This window comes from Plasmodium brasilianum, chromosome 12, assembly GCF_023973825.1.
Source record: "Plasmodium brasilianum strain Bolivian I chromosome 12, whole genome shotgun sequence".
Taxonomy (NCBI): domain Eukaryota; phylum Apicomplexa; class Aconoidasida; order Haemosporida; family Plasmodiidae; genus Plasmodium; species Plasmodium brasilianum.
In genome coordinates this window covers 2,301,547-2,318,328 of record NC_090125.1, presented here as the reverse complement: position 1 = coordinate 2,318,328, position 16,782 = coordinate 2,301,547, and the positions used below count along the sequence as shown (strand labels likewise).

Sequence of the window (16,782 nt, the reverse complement as noted above, 5' to 3'; positions counted from 1 at the left end):
ACATAAATGCCTACGTACGTACATAAATTTACGTATGAGTTAACTTCTTTTTTTTTTTAAACCATAAAAAGGAAAAAGAAGGCTTATTTTCTGTGTATTACATTGTAAATGTCATTTTAGCAGAATAAAAAAAAAGGAAAAGTAAAAAGGAATTATAATAATTTCGTTTAAAAAAAAAAAAATGAAATAAAATAATAAAAAAATATATGTAAAAAAATAAGTTAATAAATAAGTTAATAAATAAGTATGCAAATAAGTAAATAAATAAATAAACAAGTAAATAGGTAAATAAGTAAATAAGATAAAATAAAATTGAGACTGTCAATTGTTTACTGCAAAATAATTCTTTTAAAATTTCAAGTTTTAATTAATCTACTAAATTCAATGCGCGTACATGCCATATGCATATGTATAATACATATGTATAAATAATGAATATGTGTATGCTCTTTTAAAAGAGTTTACATAATTGTATTAAAAAAAAAAATTTCTTTTTTTTTTTTTTTTACGTTCTTCCAAAAATAAAAATTCAAAATAAGGAAAGTGTATTATATCGCATTGCAAAGCGTACATTAGTAAAAATATTATAAAGGTTATTATCAAGGAATAATTTCTCTTTATATTTTTAAGTGAAATCATTGTTTATTTTTTATATTACATATAAAATATATAATGAAATGTGGATTATTCCTATTTTAATATAATATGGACGAATTGAGGCATAAGTTCATAACACATAAGAAACGAAAATAAAAAAAAAATATATAATAAAATTACTTTTTGTTCTTATTCATGTATAATGCATGTATTCGAAATTTTTATTCATTGTTCACAAAGAAAGGGGGCATGAAACAGAATTATGCGTATTGATTATTAAAATGAAAAAACTTAAATGAGATCCATATGTACACATATATATGCATATGTATATACGTGGCTAAGTTTTCATTCTGTTATTTATTTACAAAATCATTTTCCATGTGTACATTTTTTTTTTTTTCCTACAAATTATTCCTTGCTTCATTACTCGAGAAAAAAAAAGGGCATACAATTCTTTTTACCACTCTTTGTGTGCAAATACCAATATAAACTTTACAGATGAGCAAAAGCTTCTTAAAAATATGAGTAACAAAATATAAATGAACAAAGAGCTACTTCGTTCTAACTATTTTTTTAAAAACAATAATTCTGTCTTTTTTATTTTACTTTATATAATTAAAATGAATCTCATTTTCCAAAAATAAACTAAAATAGTTCTATCAATTTGTTTATAATTTAAAAAAAAAAAAAAAAAAAAAGAAGATAAATTCTTCATTTAAATTTATATGGTTACATTTTTTAAATAGGAGAGAAATTGGAATTTTTATGATTAAATAGCTAAACGCTTTGAGAACCTATATACTTTTAAACACATCCTCTGAATAACATTGAAATTGTACGCTTTACTTAAATATGGTAGAAACGACTTTTCAGAATTTTACACTTTTCATAATATCGTAAATTAATTGTATATAAGTATATATATATATATATAATACATTGTTTTTCCTTTTTAAAAATGCGAAAGTGGTTTTTTTAAAAAAAAAAAGTCTCGTACATGCATAAATAATAGCTTACTGGAACATAATTCATTTGAATGATAATAAAATTATAAAGGAAACAACTGTATATAACTCGAGACATTCTTAATATCTTTGAAGGATTTATTTGTTTTATTTATTTGTTTTATTTATTTGTTTTTTTCGTTCATTATATTAAAAAGAAGTTAATCATGATTTTTAAAAAAACGCAAAATTATGAATTCTCAACAATAAAATATGTATAAAATACATAACAATGAAAATTATGGAATTATTTTTTAGCATTAATATAGTATTCACTGTATGTTATAAAAATAATCGATATTATATATGCATACATAATACATATATAATATATTTGCTTCTAAAAATGGCATTATGCCGCATTAAAATTTACAAGGGAAAATGGAAATAAAAGGTATTTTTATTTTTAATAAATAAACATATTAAAATAAACAAGTAAAATTTTTAAAAATACAGAATGATTAGAAAAAAATGTCCACTATTAACATATATACATTTACGTACCTATACGTAAATGCATGTGTGTTTATCTATCAAGTGTATTTTTTTCTATGATTAATAAAAGAATGGATTATTATATTAAACAAACATCTGTACTTTTTGCCATAAGGTATATATAAATTAATGAAATATAAAATGGTGTTGAGAAAGGTTACTAGGAATAAGATACGCATATATATATATATATATATATATGTTGACAAAAAAAAAAAAAAAGGGAGAGGATATTGTCGTAGGGATTGGTAAGACAAAAAAAAAGGAAAATGAAAAAAAAAACAAATATTGACAATAATAAATATATTTCAAAAGGGACATAAAAAATTAAAAAAAAATTAATTTACAATACATACAAAGTGCACATCAATATATGTATATTTGCAAATGTTCATGTTCATATGCTCGTGTACCTTCCTACAAACACAAAGACGACTCTTTTTACTGTATATCAATATACTGTATTATATCATCATGGTTTAAATTTCCATTAAAATAAAGATCCTTTTTCTTATTGTTAAAATTTTTAGTATTTCGATTTTCTTGTTTTTGAAAAAATAGTTTGTTATTATTTTGATTATAATAGTTAACAAAACTTTCACTGGATCTATTATTATAATTATTTTTATCAATTTTATCACTTTTATCATTTTCCTCTTCAAAGTTATTGGTATATGTACTTAACAAGTCAGGAGAAAAAGATCTATTTTGTTCAGGTTTAAATACATGCATTCCTCCTTCCATTTGATCATTGTTATCCATTTCTGCTCCTATTTCCTCTTCCATTGTTCTTTCACTAAAAGACATAATGTTTTTACATGTCCCATTGTTGCATTCTTCGTCTTCATCTTCCTCCTCCCCTTCTTCTTCCTCTTCATTATCTACTTGTTCACCAAAATATTTTATATAATCTAACTGATCACATAATCCATGTTCCATATTAGCTGCTATATCTGAAGTAGAATAAATATTGTTATTATGAATATTATTTCCTTTGAGAAAATGTTCCTTAGTTAAGGTATTATTATTATTTTTGCACTGTAATTCTCTTCTATCTGAATAATCATTTACATATGAATCACTATGTTCAAATGAATTGGACAAAATTTTCATCGTAGCATTTTCATTTGCGTATTTAAATTTATTACAACTATTATTACTACTATTATTATTAGTGTTATTATTAGTGTTATTATTACTTTTACTGTTAATATTACTATTATTGTTATTACTATCTTCGTTATTACATAATACATTTGCTGCAATTTTTTTTCTGGATTTTTTTCTTTTATTCAATAATTCATTTTCTATATAATCATTCACATACATACTATAATAATCTTGGTTATTTAAAGTTTTTTCCATCCTATTTGTTCTTAATTTCTTAGATTTGTAAAATACAAACGTATTACTATTTGAATCATATGTGTACAAATCATTAAAATAAGTACTACATATATCAAATATATTATCTCGAATGGTTATGTTTTTCTTTAAACACAACCTTTTAATATGCAATCTCGCTTTTACATTGTTTAAAGTGTTATTAAGATATTCATTATGTTTTAGCGATTGATCATAACTAACAGCAAAGTGATATACATTATTAATAAAATTATTGTAGTGATTTTGAATATTAAAAAATATACATTCGTTTTTTTTTAATTGTTCATACTGTAAAATATACGTCGGGAGGAATTCGTTTTTGCTCTTAATTAATTCTTTATGGTTTGCATAGTCAGGTAACTGTATTAAGTGATATACATTCATCTTTTTGTCGCTCACCGGGTTGAAGTTTTTCTTTTGTCTTATTCGTTTTTTGAAGATTTGCACTTTTCTGCTTCTACCACCATTTCCATTAGTAGCATTACCATTACGATTGCTCTGATTTGCCCCAGCTTCCTGTGAACCCTCTACACATTTATCTGCCTTTTCACTTACTTTTAATTTCTTACTTTTTCTTTTATTCACTTTTAAAAGACTATATTCAGTAGCGTTTCCGCTAATTAAGCTATTTCTTTTTTTTCTTCTCAAAGACATTCCTAAGCTTCTTTTATTGTTTTCTCTCTCCTCTGTGTTGTCTTTTTCTTCTTTCGGGTTTTGTGAATTACTTCTCTCCATATAGTTGTTAGTTCTAGTAGTTTCACTAAAAATAATCATTTTTTTAATATTTTTTTGTTCATTTGCACATTTCTTATCTGCATTGTTACATGCATAATTATCCTTATTGCTACCAACGGTCAGTCTGCTTCCATTCCTATTTTTGCTCTTACAAAACATTCTACTACTATTTCCTCCATTGTTACTGCCTCCTCCATAGTTATTACCTGCGCCAATGTTATTATTACTGTTTTCAGTCTTCTCCTTTCCCCCTGTAATATAAACGAACTCTTTCGATTCCTCATCCTCTACCTCTTGTTCCCTCAACTCATTTTTCTGCCCATCTTCATCATACAATAGTTCCTCTTCTTCCTCTTCTTCCACATCCTCTTCTAATACGTCAAATTCATATTCATCATCTCCCTCCTCAATATAATAATCATCATCGTAATTATAATCTGAATATTCATCCGAAATTTTAGATGCTTTATTAACTTCATTTAATTTATAGTTTTTTCCTTTACTTTTTTGTTGACTACTTTTACTAGTACTAGAATCACCTATAATTTTAATACCAAAATTATACGTACTTCTTTTTTTTAGTTCGTAGTGAAACTTTTCCATATTATATACCTTCAACTGATAATCTTCGAATTTCTTAAAATCAAAACTTCTATATATTTTCGATATAATTAAATTGTATACGCTCCATTCAGTAAATGTAATGAAATTTGTATCTCCATATTCATTCTTTTTATAGTATTTATTTATAGTTTTTTTTTTTAATTCCAATGATTCTAATAATTTATGACTAACATTTAGATCTACATTTTCCCATAAGTTCGTGTATATATTAAAATAATATATATCATTTGCGGAAGAATTTTCTGATTGCTGTTTTTCTTTTATCAAAATTTCTTTCTTCCTATTTTTATCCTCTTCCTCCTTCACCTCCTTCTTAACCTCTTCTTCCTTGTTGTTATTTTTTTCAGCGTGTTCATTTTTTTCCCTTACCCTTTTTTCATCATTCAAAACATTCTTTTTATTTTTTCTTTTAATATTTCTTAATAACACTTCATTAATTTCTTTATTTTGTAACTCATCAATATTCTGTGACCACATATTATTTCTTATACAGTTAATTTTGTGATAAATAAATTTAAACAAGGTATGGTTACTGTCTTCCTCCGTATCCTTAATATCTATTTCGAATTCAAGCGTACCATTATTAGGAGATTTCATCGTATTACTTCCGCTTCGAATAAAATCACCACTACCACTACCACTGCCGCTGTCGTTTGCACTATTGCTGCTATTTTTCGTACTGTTACTACTGCTACCATCATCTTTTCCCATTTCGTTTTTCGGCTTTTCGAAGATATATTCCACCATTTCACGTGCATGATCACTATCTATGGAAAAATCGCTCATATTTTCGTTATACGTATTGTTATTGTAATTATTGTTACTACTATTATTATAATTATTGTTAATATGGTTAATATTATTATTATCCTTATATTTCTTTTCAACCACCTCCTTTATATCATTTTTTACCTTTTCAACACTTCGAGCATATACTTCTTCCTTATTTTGCTTTCTACCGTTCTTTTTGTTGTTACGTGCAGTATTTACGCCTTTACGTTTTTTCTCCTTTCCCTTTCGCTTATTTGTATCCTTTTCTTCCTTTAATGCCATAGTGCCTTTATTTCCCTTAATAATATATTTCATTTCATTATTGTTCAATTTTGTTTTATGTGATAACTCTTCTTCAATTTCTGCGGAAAAATAATGCTTATCATTTGGACCATCATTTTCCTGGGCATTCTCATCAACATTTAATGAATCCAAATTAGTGCTTCCTGTCTGAATATTTGTGATTATTTCTTCCCTCGTGGTGCTGTCAGTAATAACACTTCTGCTGCTATCCTTAGGATCACTATAATTTTTATTCTTGAACAACAATTTATTATTTATAATTTGCTTGAAGTCCCTCAGTTGATTTATTACCTTACTAAAGCAGTCCATTTCGTCTTTTAGGATAAAACGCGGTGCATTTATTACCTCGTCCTTTGCATTGCACTGCACCGAATAATTAGGTAATATGGTATTATCATTGTTATTATTACAATTTATTAGTTCCGTGTTATGCTTATCTGGGAAGTAGTCCTTCTTATCTATTACTATAATATTGCTCATGAGAAGGTTCCTATAAAGTGTGTTGTTTTTACTACTGCCAACTGCACTTTCATTTGCATGCAGGTTATAATCGTTACATAAATCTAGAGGCTGCTTATCGTTATTACATTTATCATTATCATTATTAATGTTACTATTACTCTTATTGTTAGTGCTACTACTACCGTTACTGTTAATGCTACTGCTGATGATACCGCTAACGTTACCATGGGATCTTCCATTTTTACAATCGAAGAATATTTTTTTTTTATAAAACATTAACAGCTGATTGAAGCATATATCTTTGTTTATATTCAAAATCTTTAACATTTTTTCACGATCTTCAAAATCATATTTAAAGAAATTTTCATACATATCATCAAAGAGAGAAAAGAAATTAATATTTAACGAACTATATGAAGAATAACTACTGTATACATTAGTCTTTACATTGGCTTCACAATTATTGCACGAGTTAACGTTGTCACTATATAAATCTTGGCATACAGAATCTTTATTTTTCCTTTTCATCATATACATATTATTATTAAGGTTAAAATTGTTTTTATTTTGCTCTTCACTTTTTTTAATACTTTTATAATACCATCCTTTTTGCAACAATAATTCCTTAAGATCATTCTGCTTCAAACTTTTTAAATCGATAGGTACTCTGTTGTTATTCGTGTTGTTGGATGAAGTAGGACAAATCCTATCACTGACACTCTGTTTACTACCATTGGCAGTACCATTACTATTATGCGATGGGTTACTTTCTACTATATTCAAGGATAAATCCTCCTTTTTTTCATCTTGCAAAGTGTCATATATAGCATTATTATTATTATTACTATTATTATTATTATTATTACTATTATTATTATTATTATTATTACTATTATTATTATTATTATTATTATTATTATTATTATTATTATTATTATTATTATTATTATTATTATTATTATTATTATTATTATTATTATTATTATTATTATTATTATTATTATTATTATTATTACTATTATTATTATTATTATTATTATTATTATTATTATTATTATTATTATTATTATTATTATTATTATTATTATTATTATTATTATTATTATTATTATTATTATTACTATTATTATTATTATTATTATTATTGTTTGTATCACTGACACTTGGCAAATTTTGCAAATAATTCGAAATGTTCGAAACGGTTGAGCAGTCTTCCATATTCCAGCTAAAGATAAAAAAATATTTATCTTTATTTTTCGTTTGAAACTCTTCAAAAATTTCTTTTTTTTTCACTTTATTATAAGTATTATCTATATTATTATCATCACCATGTCTTAGGGGAATGAAATTTTTATCATTGCTTCTGTTTATTAAGCAATCATTGTTATTGATCATATTGTTATTTTCAAAATTTTTCATATTACCACTTTTACAATTATTTCTTTTTCCCATTTTAAAAATATCTTCATCATACGAATTTCTTTTATTTTTTTTTTTCGATTTGTCTATATCTATACTTTTTATTTTGTTAAAAAAATATGTTTGCTCCGAACTCACCACCTTCCCATTATCTATATCTCCTATCTGTATATCAATTATTTCCTTACTTCTCGATGATTCGAAAATATCTTTTTGTAAAAGTTCATCGTCCTCAACGAGCTGGTTGTTCAGCACGTTATTATCTCTACTATTACATTTACTATTAATGATATTTTCGCGACTACTATTATAGTTACTATTGCTCATATTATCATAGTTTCTATGACTATTGCTACAGTCATCGCAATATCTACTACTACCGGTACTAATAATACTATTATTGTCATTATTCATATCATTATTCATGTCATTATTCATATCATTATTCATATCATTATTCATATCATTATTCATATCATTATTCATGTCATTATTCATATCATTGCTTATATCATTATTCATGTCATTATTCATATCATTATTCATGTCATTATTCATGTCATTGTTGATATCTTTATTAATATCATTATTATTATTATCAGTATTAATATGGTCGTTCTCGCTACCCTTATCGTTACCATTACCATCATCGTTATCTTCATCAGTGTTATTAATATTATTCATATTATATTCATCATTATATTCATCATTATTTTCATCATTATTTTCATCATTATTTTCATCATTATTTTCATCATTATTTTCACCATTGTTTTCATTAATATTATCACCAATTTTAACTTTATTATTATCATTACCATTATCATTGTCATTTTCATTATTATAATTATTGCACTTAGTGTCAATGTGGCCTGCTGTACCACTAGCAGCGCAGTATTTAATACCAGTACTACTTTCCTCATAACTACGCTTCCTATAAATCATAGGATAACTATCATTTAATGACTTCTTAAAATCAGAAATGTTTTGTTCATTTCGGTTATTATTTTTTACTTTTCTGTAAATATTATTTCTTGTAATAAAATCAACATTATTGTGAAAACTGTCTTTCACTTTATTTTGAATGTTTATAGTATCACAGAGTAGATTACCTTCTTCCTTCAACATATGTATGTTATTATCACTGTTGTTCGAATTATTATTATTATTATTACCATTACTATTACTGCTATTGTTGTTATTATAAAAATAATTATTACCACTACAGTTGTTAATATTAATAATATTATTTTGACAATAATTATTGTAATAATTATTTGAGTTGTTTATATTATTCTTTATAACCAAATTGTTACATATATTATTAAACGCATCTACATTAGTCTGAAAAATAATGTTGCTATTTACATTATCATGAAAATTATTGTATGTTGTGTTAGAACAACTTGCATTTTTGTTTATATTTTTTTTTTGATTCCATGTATTTCTCCCTTTGTTATCACCACTGGAAGACAAATTGTTACTGTTAGGTGTATTTTTAAAAGAATCATTACTGCTAGTACTGTTACAGTTACTCCCACAATTGCTACTACAATTGCTGCTACAATTACTACTATCATTATTGTTACAGCTATTATTACTACCATTGCTTATATTGATGTTATTGCTATCGCCTGTATCATTCTTCGAATCAGATGCGTATTTGTTCATTGAAGGATTATTATTACTACTTTTCGAATTTGTCAATTCTTTTATCATGTTAATTAAAATAGCCTTTAAAATATGCTCATCGTTGTACTTAGCACTGATACTACTGCTACCATTATTGCTACCATTATTGCTACCATTATTGCTACCATTATTGCTACCATTATTGCTACCTTTATTGCTACCATTATTGCTACCATTATTGCTACCATTATTGCTACCATTATTACTACCATTATTGCTACCATTATTACTACCATTATTACTGTTACCATTACAATTATTAGTACTACTATTGTTACTCCTATTACTATTACTGCTACTATTACTGTTGTTCCGAATTTGCTGTAACTGTTCTGATTGATAATTTGTTACTTTTTGATTACTAAAATCTTCTACAAATTTTATAATGTCCTTTTGATAATTGTTAAGTATCTCATTATTTTCATATTTATTCATAAGTGCATTCAACTGATTGTCGAAACTTTTAAAAACTTCCCCACTGTTATCTGCTTTGTTCACGTCATTCATGTTAATCACACCACTAACATGGCTTGCATCGTTTATTGCAGCAACTTTCTTACTATCATACACATCTCTACTCTTTATAGCCTTTAATAAATTACCAGACAGAATGTTATGCATATCATTAAATTTCCCCAAATGGATATTACTAGTATCCACGTTAATCTTATTATTGTTAAGTTGCTCATCAATTAACTTTGTATTTTCACATATATACTCTTCATTATTATTGATACTATTATTAATTTTAATATTATTTTTCACATTATAAAAAAAATGTTCATAAGAATTATTATCACACTCATTTTCATGATTCACTAAGTTCTCATATATTCCAATATCGTCGTTAAGATTTTTTAAACTACAAAAGCAACTGTGAAAAAAATTGTTTACTTGATCAGCAACATTTTTTGTATATTTACAATTATCACTAAAATTCATGTTAATATTATTATTTACATTAATGCTGTTACTCACATTCGTGATGCTACTCATATTGCTACTGTTCACATTACCATTGCTTACAATTCCGCTACTTAAATTACCACTGCTCATGTTACCATTGCTCATATTGCCATTATTCATATTACCGCTGCTCACAATGCCGCTATTCACATTACCACTACTCACATTATTACTATTATAATTAAGACCTTCCTTCATATCATCTACTTTATTTTTGATACCTTTTCCGTTACTATTTTTACTCTTGTTATTATTAATGGTGTTAACACAGTGTGAACTACCAATACCGCCAATATCGCTAATACCGCTAATACCGCCAATATCGCTAATACCGCTAATACCGCCAATACCGCTAATACCGCCAATACCGCTAATACCGCCAATACCGCTAATACCGCCAATACCGCTAATACCGCCAATACCGCTAATACCTTTCTTATTAACCTTGGTAACATTTTTCACATGGTCACTATTTTCACAATCTGTTAATTCGGTAATTTTGTTGTTAAAAATAATAGCGTTTATCAAATTATTTTTACAAGCTTGTAAATAATAGTTATACAGCAAGTCCATATTTTCATTTGACAACATAAATGTCTGTAGGATATTATTATGATCATTAATACTATTAAAATTATCAATGCTGTTATTACTGTTCTCATTATTATTACTTCCATTATTTGTACAACTACCATTATTAAACGTATTCAGAAGGTTTTTGTTGTTATTCACTTCTTCACGAGCTTCAATTCGAACCATATTATTTTTATTATTATTATCATCCTCATTACAATTTAAAATATAATCATTTTCCTTCTTATTTTCTCCAAGTCGGAAATATTTCCTTTCTCTCAAATTTGATTTGTCAATAATATAATCGTCACTATCTAAATTATTAAAACCTTCGGCTATCCCTTCTGAGGTACATATGTCCTTTTTCAAATCCCCCCCCTTTATTTTTAACTTATTACTGCTATTGCTGTTACCATAATTACCATTATTGCTATTATTACTATTACTGTTCTTACTACCAATAATGCTACTATCATTATTATTCGTAGTAGCAATGATAGCAGCAGCAGCAGTAGTAGTAGTATTATTAATATTACCGCAGTAATTGAAAAAAGCCTTTGGGGAATCCTCCATTTCGTCATAATTGTTTATCATACTAGTTTTTATCAAATTAATTACACTTGCTATATTGCTATAATATGAATTGCTCACATCACTATCATTTTTTAATGAGTTAAATAAGATTTTTTCATCAAAAATTTTCTCATTTAGTTTGTCTGTATTAACATGTACATCACTCGTATTATTGTTAAAATGGGACGAATCATCGCTATTAACACTGCTTTTACTGCATGTATTATTCATTAAGTGATTATTATTAACACTACATGATTTTAAAAATTGCTTTCTACTTGTATTTGTGTTCACAGATTCAGCTCTCTTTACATATTCATCATTTTCTATGTCATTTCTTTGTGCATTAATTAAATTATCATTTATCATTTTCGAAAATATCTGCTCTTTATTTAATGAAATCTGGTTTATTTCACTGGGACTTACATTCTTAATAAATTCCCTTATGGCATTATTTAAGCGGTTATTACTACGGTTATCGTTCCTATTGTTGTTATTGCTATTGCTGTCTTTGTTATTGTAATTATTGCCCCTACTATTGCAATTATTCATTCTACTCAAGCAGTTATTACCTCTACTATTATTACTATTGCTACCTCCATCATTGCAGTTATTGCTGTTGATATTAATATTATTACAACTATTATTGTTGTCATTTTCACTTAAATCTGCTTTCAGGTTTGAATTTTCATTAAATTTTGCAATGACCTTCAATATTTCACTTGCGATATTTTCGTAATGAGAATCTGGTATATTTTTTTCTTTCTTATTTTCACAGGAATTACTCTTATTCTTTATCTTATTATAATTAATGTAATCGCCATGCTCGTTATCAAATTCCCTTCTCTTCCTGATTCTAAAATCATATTTCGATTTATTTCCATTAATAGAACGACTGTTCTCATTACTATTGTTAGTGTTATTAATGTTTTTACCACTATCATCGACACATTCATCCGCATTAAAACTGTTATTATGCTCATAATATTTACTATGATTCTGGCAGCTTGTTCTATCGCTCATGATATTACTGCCTTCCCTTTTAGCGGCTGAAAATAAATTATTCTTTTCATCATCTCCACTATATTGTATATGTTCGTAATAATCCTTTTTACCCACATTTTGTAATTTTTCACTTTGCCTATTTTGTTCCTTAGTATTTTTATTACAATTATTTTTAATATGGTGCTTCAAAATTAATTTTATTAATTCTATGTTAGCATCACCCATTGTATCAATGAAATCACTTACTTCAAAATTTTTATTTTGTTCATGAAGTATATCATAATTTAAATTTTTACCATTATTTATGGAATCATTTGAAAATTTTTGAAAATAATGCAATGCCCCATTTGGATGCACATTTTCCTCATGAACAAAATCATATTTAACATTACTACGATTTTTTTTATCAGATGAATTTAATAGTGTATCAGACGCACATTTATTTATACTATTCATATTATCATATTGATGAGCACTTTTGCTAGATCTTAACTGATATCTATCTGTTATGTTATTTTTATTATTTATTTTATCCTCATCAATATTCCCCTTTACTTCATTTTCGTTTAAGAAATTAACTAATTCCCTTTTTAAATCGTCAACATTCATAAATACACTTCCTCTCCCTCCTTCTGCGTTTTTATTCTTTAAAACTTTGCAACTTTCCTCTAAATCGTGAATATCTGCGTCACGATTATACGTATTTTTGAAATTATTATTGGTATAATTATTGCCATTATTACTACCATTAATATTGCTATTAATATTGCTATTATTATTGATATTATTATTGCTATTATTACTGCTATTATTATTTATATTATTATTGCTATTATTATTTATATTATTATTGCTATTATTATTTATATTATTATTTTTATTATTATTTATATTATTATTTATATTATTATTGATATTATTATTGATATTATTATTGATATTATTATTGATACTATTATTGATATTATTATTGATATGATTATTGATATTATTATTGATATTATTATTACTATTAGCTTTACTGCTGTTATTACTGTTATCATTATTTGCACAACTTCCTTTATTGTAATCAACTGCATTTGTCATGGAATTTTCGTCACCGAGAGTTGCCGCGTTTCTATCAACATAATTTGTCAATATCTCTTCTTTTATTTTCTGTGAGAAATAGTTATTATCCTTCATCATTAATTTAATTGAACTTGCATTTTGTTTCTTGTCAATGTCTATTACATTACGTTTTTCTAAATTGCAATTATTACAAAACAATTTTTTTAAAAAATTCATGTGGTCATCATTATAACCTTTTATGTGTTTTTCGTCACTTAAATTATTAACGTCATCATCTGTTTTCACAGATGTGAAAGAACAATTATTTGAATTATAATTATAATTTGAATTGCTACTGGCAGATTTACGTAAATTATATTTCATTGCAATATTTTTTCTATGTATTTTTTGTTTTTTATCGACATTTGTGTTATCGCAGTTTGCTCTTGCAAAGTGTACGTTCGTAGCATAATCGCTACTATTATCAATTATAATATTGTTACGTTTGTTACAGTTATTTGTTTTGTATATATTATCATTAATTGAGTTATTATTACTGTTGCTACTGTTATTTTTACTATTATTACTGTTGCAACTGTTATTTTTACTATTGTTATTTTTGCTACTGTTATTTTTACTATTATTATATTTGCTACTGTTATTTTTATTATGATTATTTTTGCCAGTGCTATCATTGCTAATGTTTTTATTGCCAGTGCTATTACTGCTAACAATATTATTGACGATGCTATTATTGACAATACTATGATTGCTAATGCTATTACTGCTATTGTTATTACTGTTATTGTTATTACTGCTAATGCTATTACTGCTATTGTTATTACTGTTATTATTAACAGTGCTATTATTGACAGTGCTATTATTGACAATACCATTATGGCTATTGTCATTACTGCTAATGCTATTACTGCTAATGATATTACTGTTATTACTGACAATACCATTATGGCTATTGTTATTACTGCTAACGCTATTACTGTTATTACTATTATTATTGTAGCCTCTATCACTAATGCTACTTAGATTAGCCGAATGAACTTCCCTTTGCTCATTTAACATATTACACGAACTGTTCATATTTATCATAAATTTATTATCTGCGTCCAATGTATCATAAAAAAATTCTTTTTCATTATCTTTATTATCATTAATTTTTTCAAAAACTTCATTACAATTCTTTTTGGTAAAATCATCGTTTATTTTAATAAACTCATTTAAAAAATGATCATTTTCAGAATTAAATAATCCAATACTGTTTTTTAAATTAAGAATATAGTTATCAAAATAAGTAATACAATATATATATTTTAACATAATATCTTTTATATCATTACAGTCAAATGTTTTTTCTTCTATTACTTCCTTTTCACCATTTTGTTCACAATCATTTTTATTTTCTATATCTACGAACATATCACCTTTTCTTTGTTTTTTTATATTATCCTTTTTAATTGTTTTAAGTAATAAAACCCATTCACATCGATATTTATCCTCTTTTTTTTTTATTCGGAATAGTATATTATCTTCAAATTTTTGATGAAATGGTTTTAGTGTAAGAACAACATTTTTAATGTTTTCTAAATCTTTTTCGTAAAAAACATAATTACCTTCATTATCATTTAAAAAGTTTTCTTTCATCCTTTTATTTGTTTCTTTTATTTCAGTAGTAATTATCACGCCATTACTATTTATAAAAGTAATGCTTGACACATGCGATGAATTTATATCACGCATCATTTAATAAGTACCAAAGGCGACGAATAAATTACGTATATATGTATAAAATACATATATGCACGTACACATTCGTACGTTCTTACATTCATATACATATATTTACACATACATTTATTTATATATATATAATATTGTATATCCATTGATGTGTAATGCGTAAGTAAATATATACTTAAACAATGTAAGTAGAGCAAAAAAAAAAAAAAAGTAATAAAGTAAATAAATTGATAAATGAATAAATAAATAAAGGGAACATTTAATCTTGTCAAGAATAAGAAATGATAAGTTAATAAAAAAAACAAATATATATTTGTATTAATAAATATTTGCAACTGAGCTTTATTATTTTCATAATGCTTTTTTTGCAAATATCAAAAATTGTAAATTTAAATGTTTATTATAACCATTATTTTAACAAATTTTTGGTTCCTATGTAAATATATATATATATGCACGACTAACGATGACAAAAATAAAAAAAAAACTCATTATTTCCTATGTTTACATGATAATTTAAGGAAATGATAAAAATGACAAAATAGAAAAAGCATGCATATTGTGCCTTTTCATTCCGTTAAATGAAACGCTGTGCAATACAGTATATGCTTATATATATACATGAACATATCAAAATAATTTTAGTGTATTTAAGGTTCATTTTCTTTCTTCTTTCTTATTTTTTGCAATATGTATATATAAATTACAAAAAATAAAGTTAAATATATAAGAACAGTTAAAAGGAACCACTAGAATCTTTATATATCAATATCATTTTGACTATAAAATTGTATTATTTGATTGATTATAATTTTTGACTCATGTTTCATATATTTATCATGCATAGGTATATAATGCATGTATATATATATATATATACCCAAAATACAAATATTACTGTTTTTCATATATATTTATTTTTAATTAATGAATTATTGTATTGTTTTGCATCATTTTTCATATGCTCTTAATTTGTAACTTTAGCAAAAATGATGCGTTAGTGATATGTATTATGTATTAATTTACATATGTATAACATGCACTTTTCAATAAGTATACCATTTTTTCTATTTTGCTTCTATTTTATGCCATATTATTGTAAAATTTGGACAGGCGGGTATACATTTTTAAAGCCAAAGAGAGGAACGCATCGTTTATATTTGTATTGACATTTGTGCATATATGTATACATTAATATATATATATATATATATATATATATATATAAATTTATATATACATTTATGTATATGTTTATATATACATATATTTATACTTATATATGTACATATATATAAATACTTATATTTATACATATTTATATAAACATATATATAAGTATATATATATACATATATATATATACTTATAT

General features: G+C 25.1%; 1 protein-coding gene across 1 annotated transcript; it reads right to left on the bottom strand.

Moving 5' to 3' along the window:
• Window positions 1-2,540: 2,540 nt before the first annotated feature.
• MKS88_004465 (uncharacterized protein) lies at window positions 2,541-15,410 on the bottom strand (the record flags this gene model as incomplete). Its single annotated transcript, XM_067217644.1, has 1 exon — window positions 2,541-15,410. One exon carries the CDS (start codon window positions 15,408-15,410, stop codon window positions 2,541-2,543), a length of 12,870 nt encoding a protein of 4,289 aa, XP_067072051.1.
• Window positions 15,411-16,782: the final 1,372 nt, after the last annotated feature.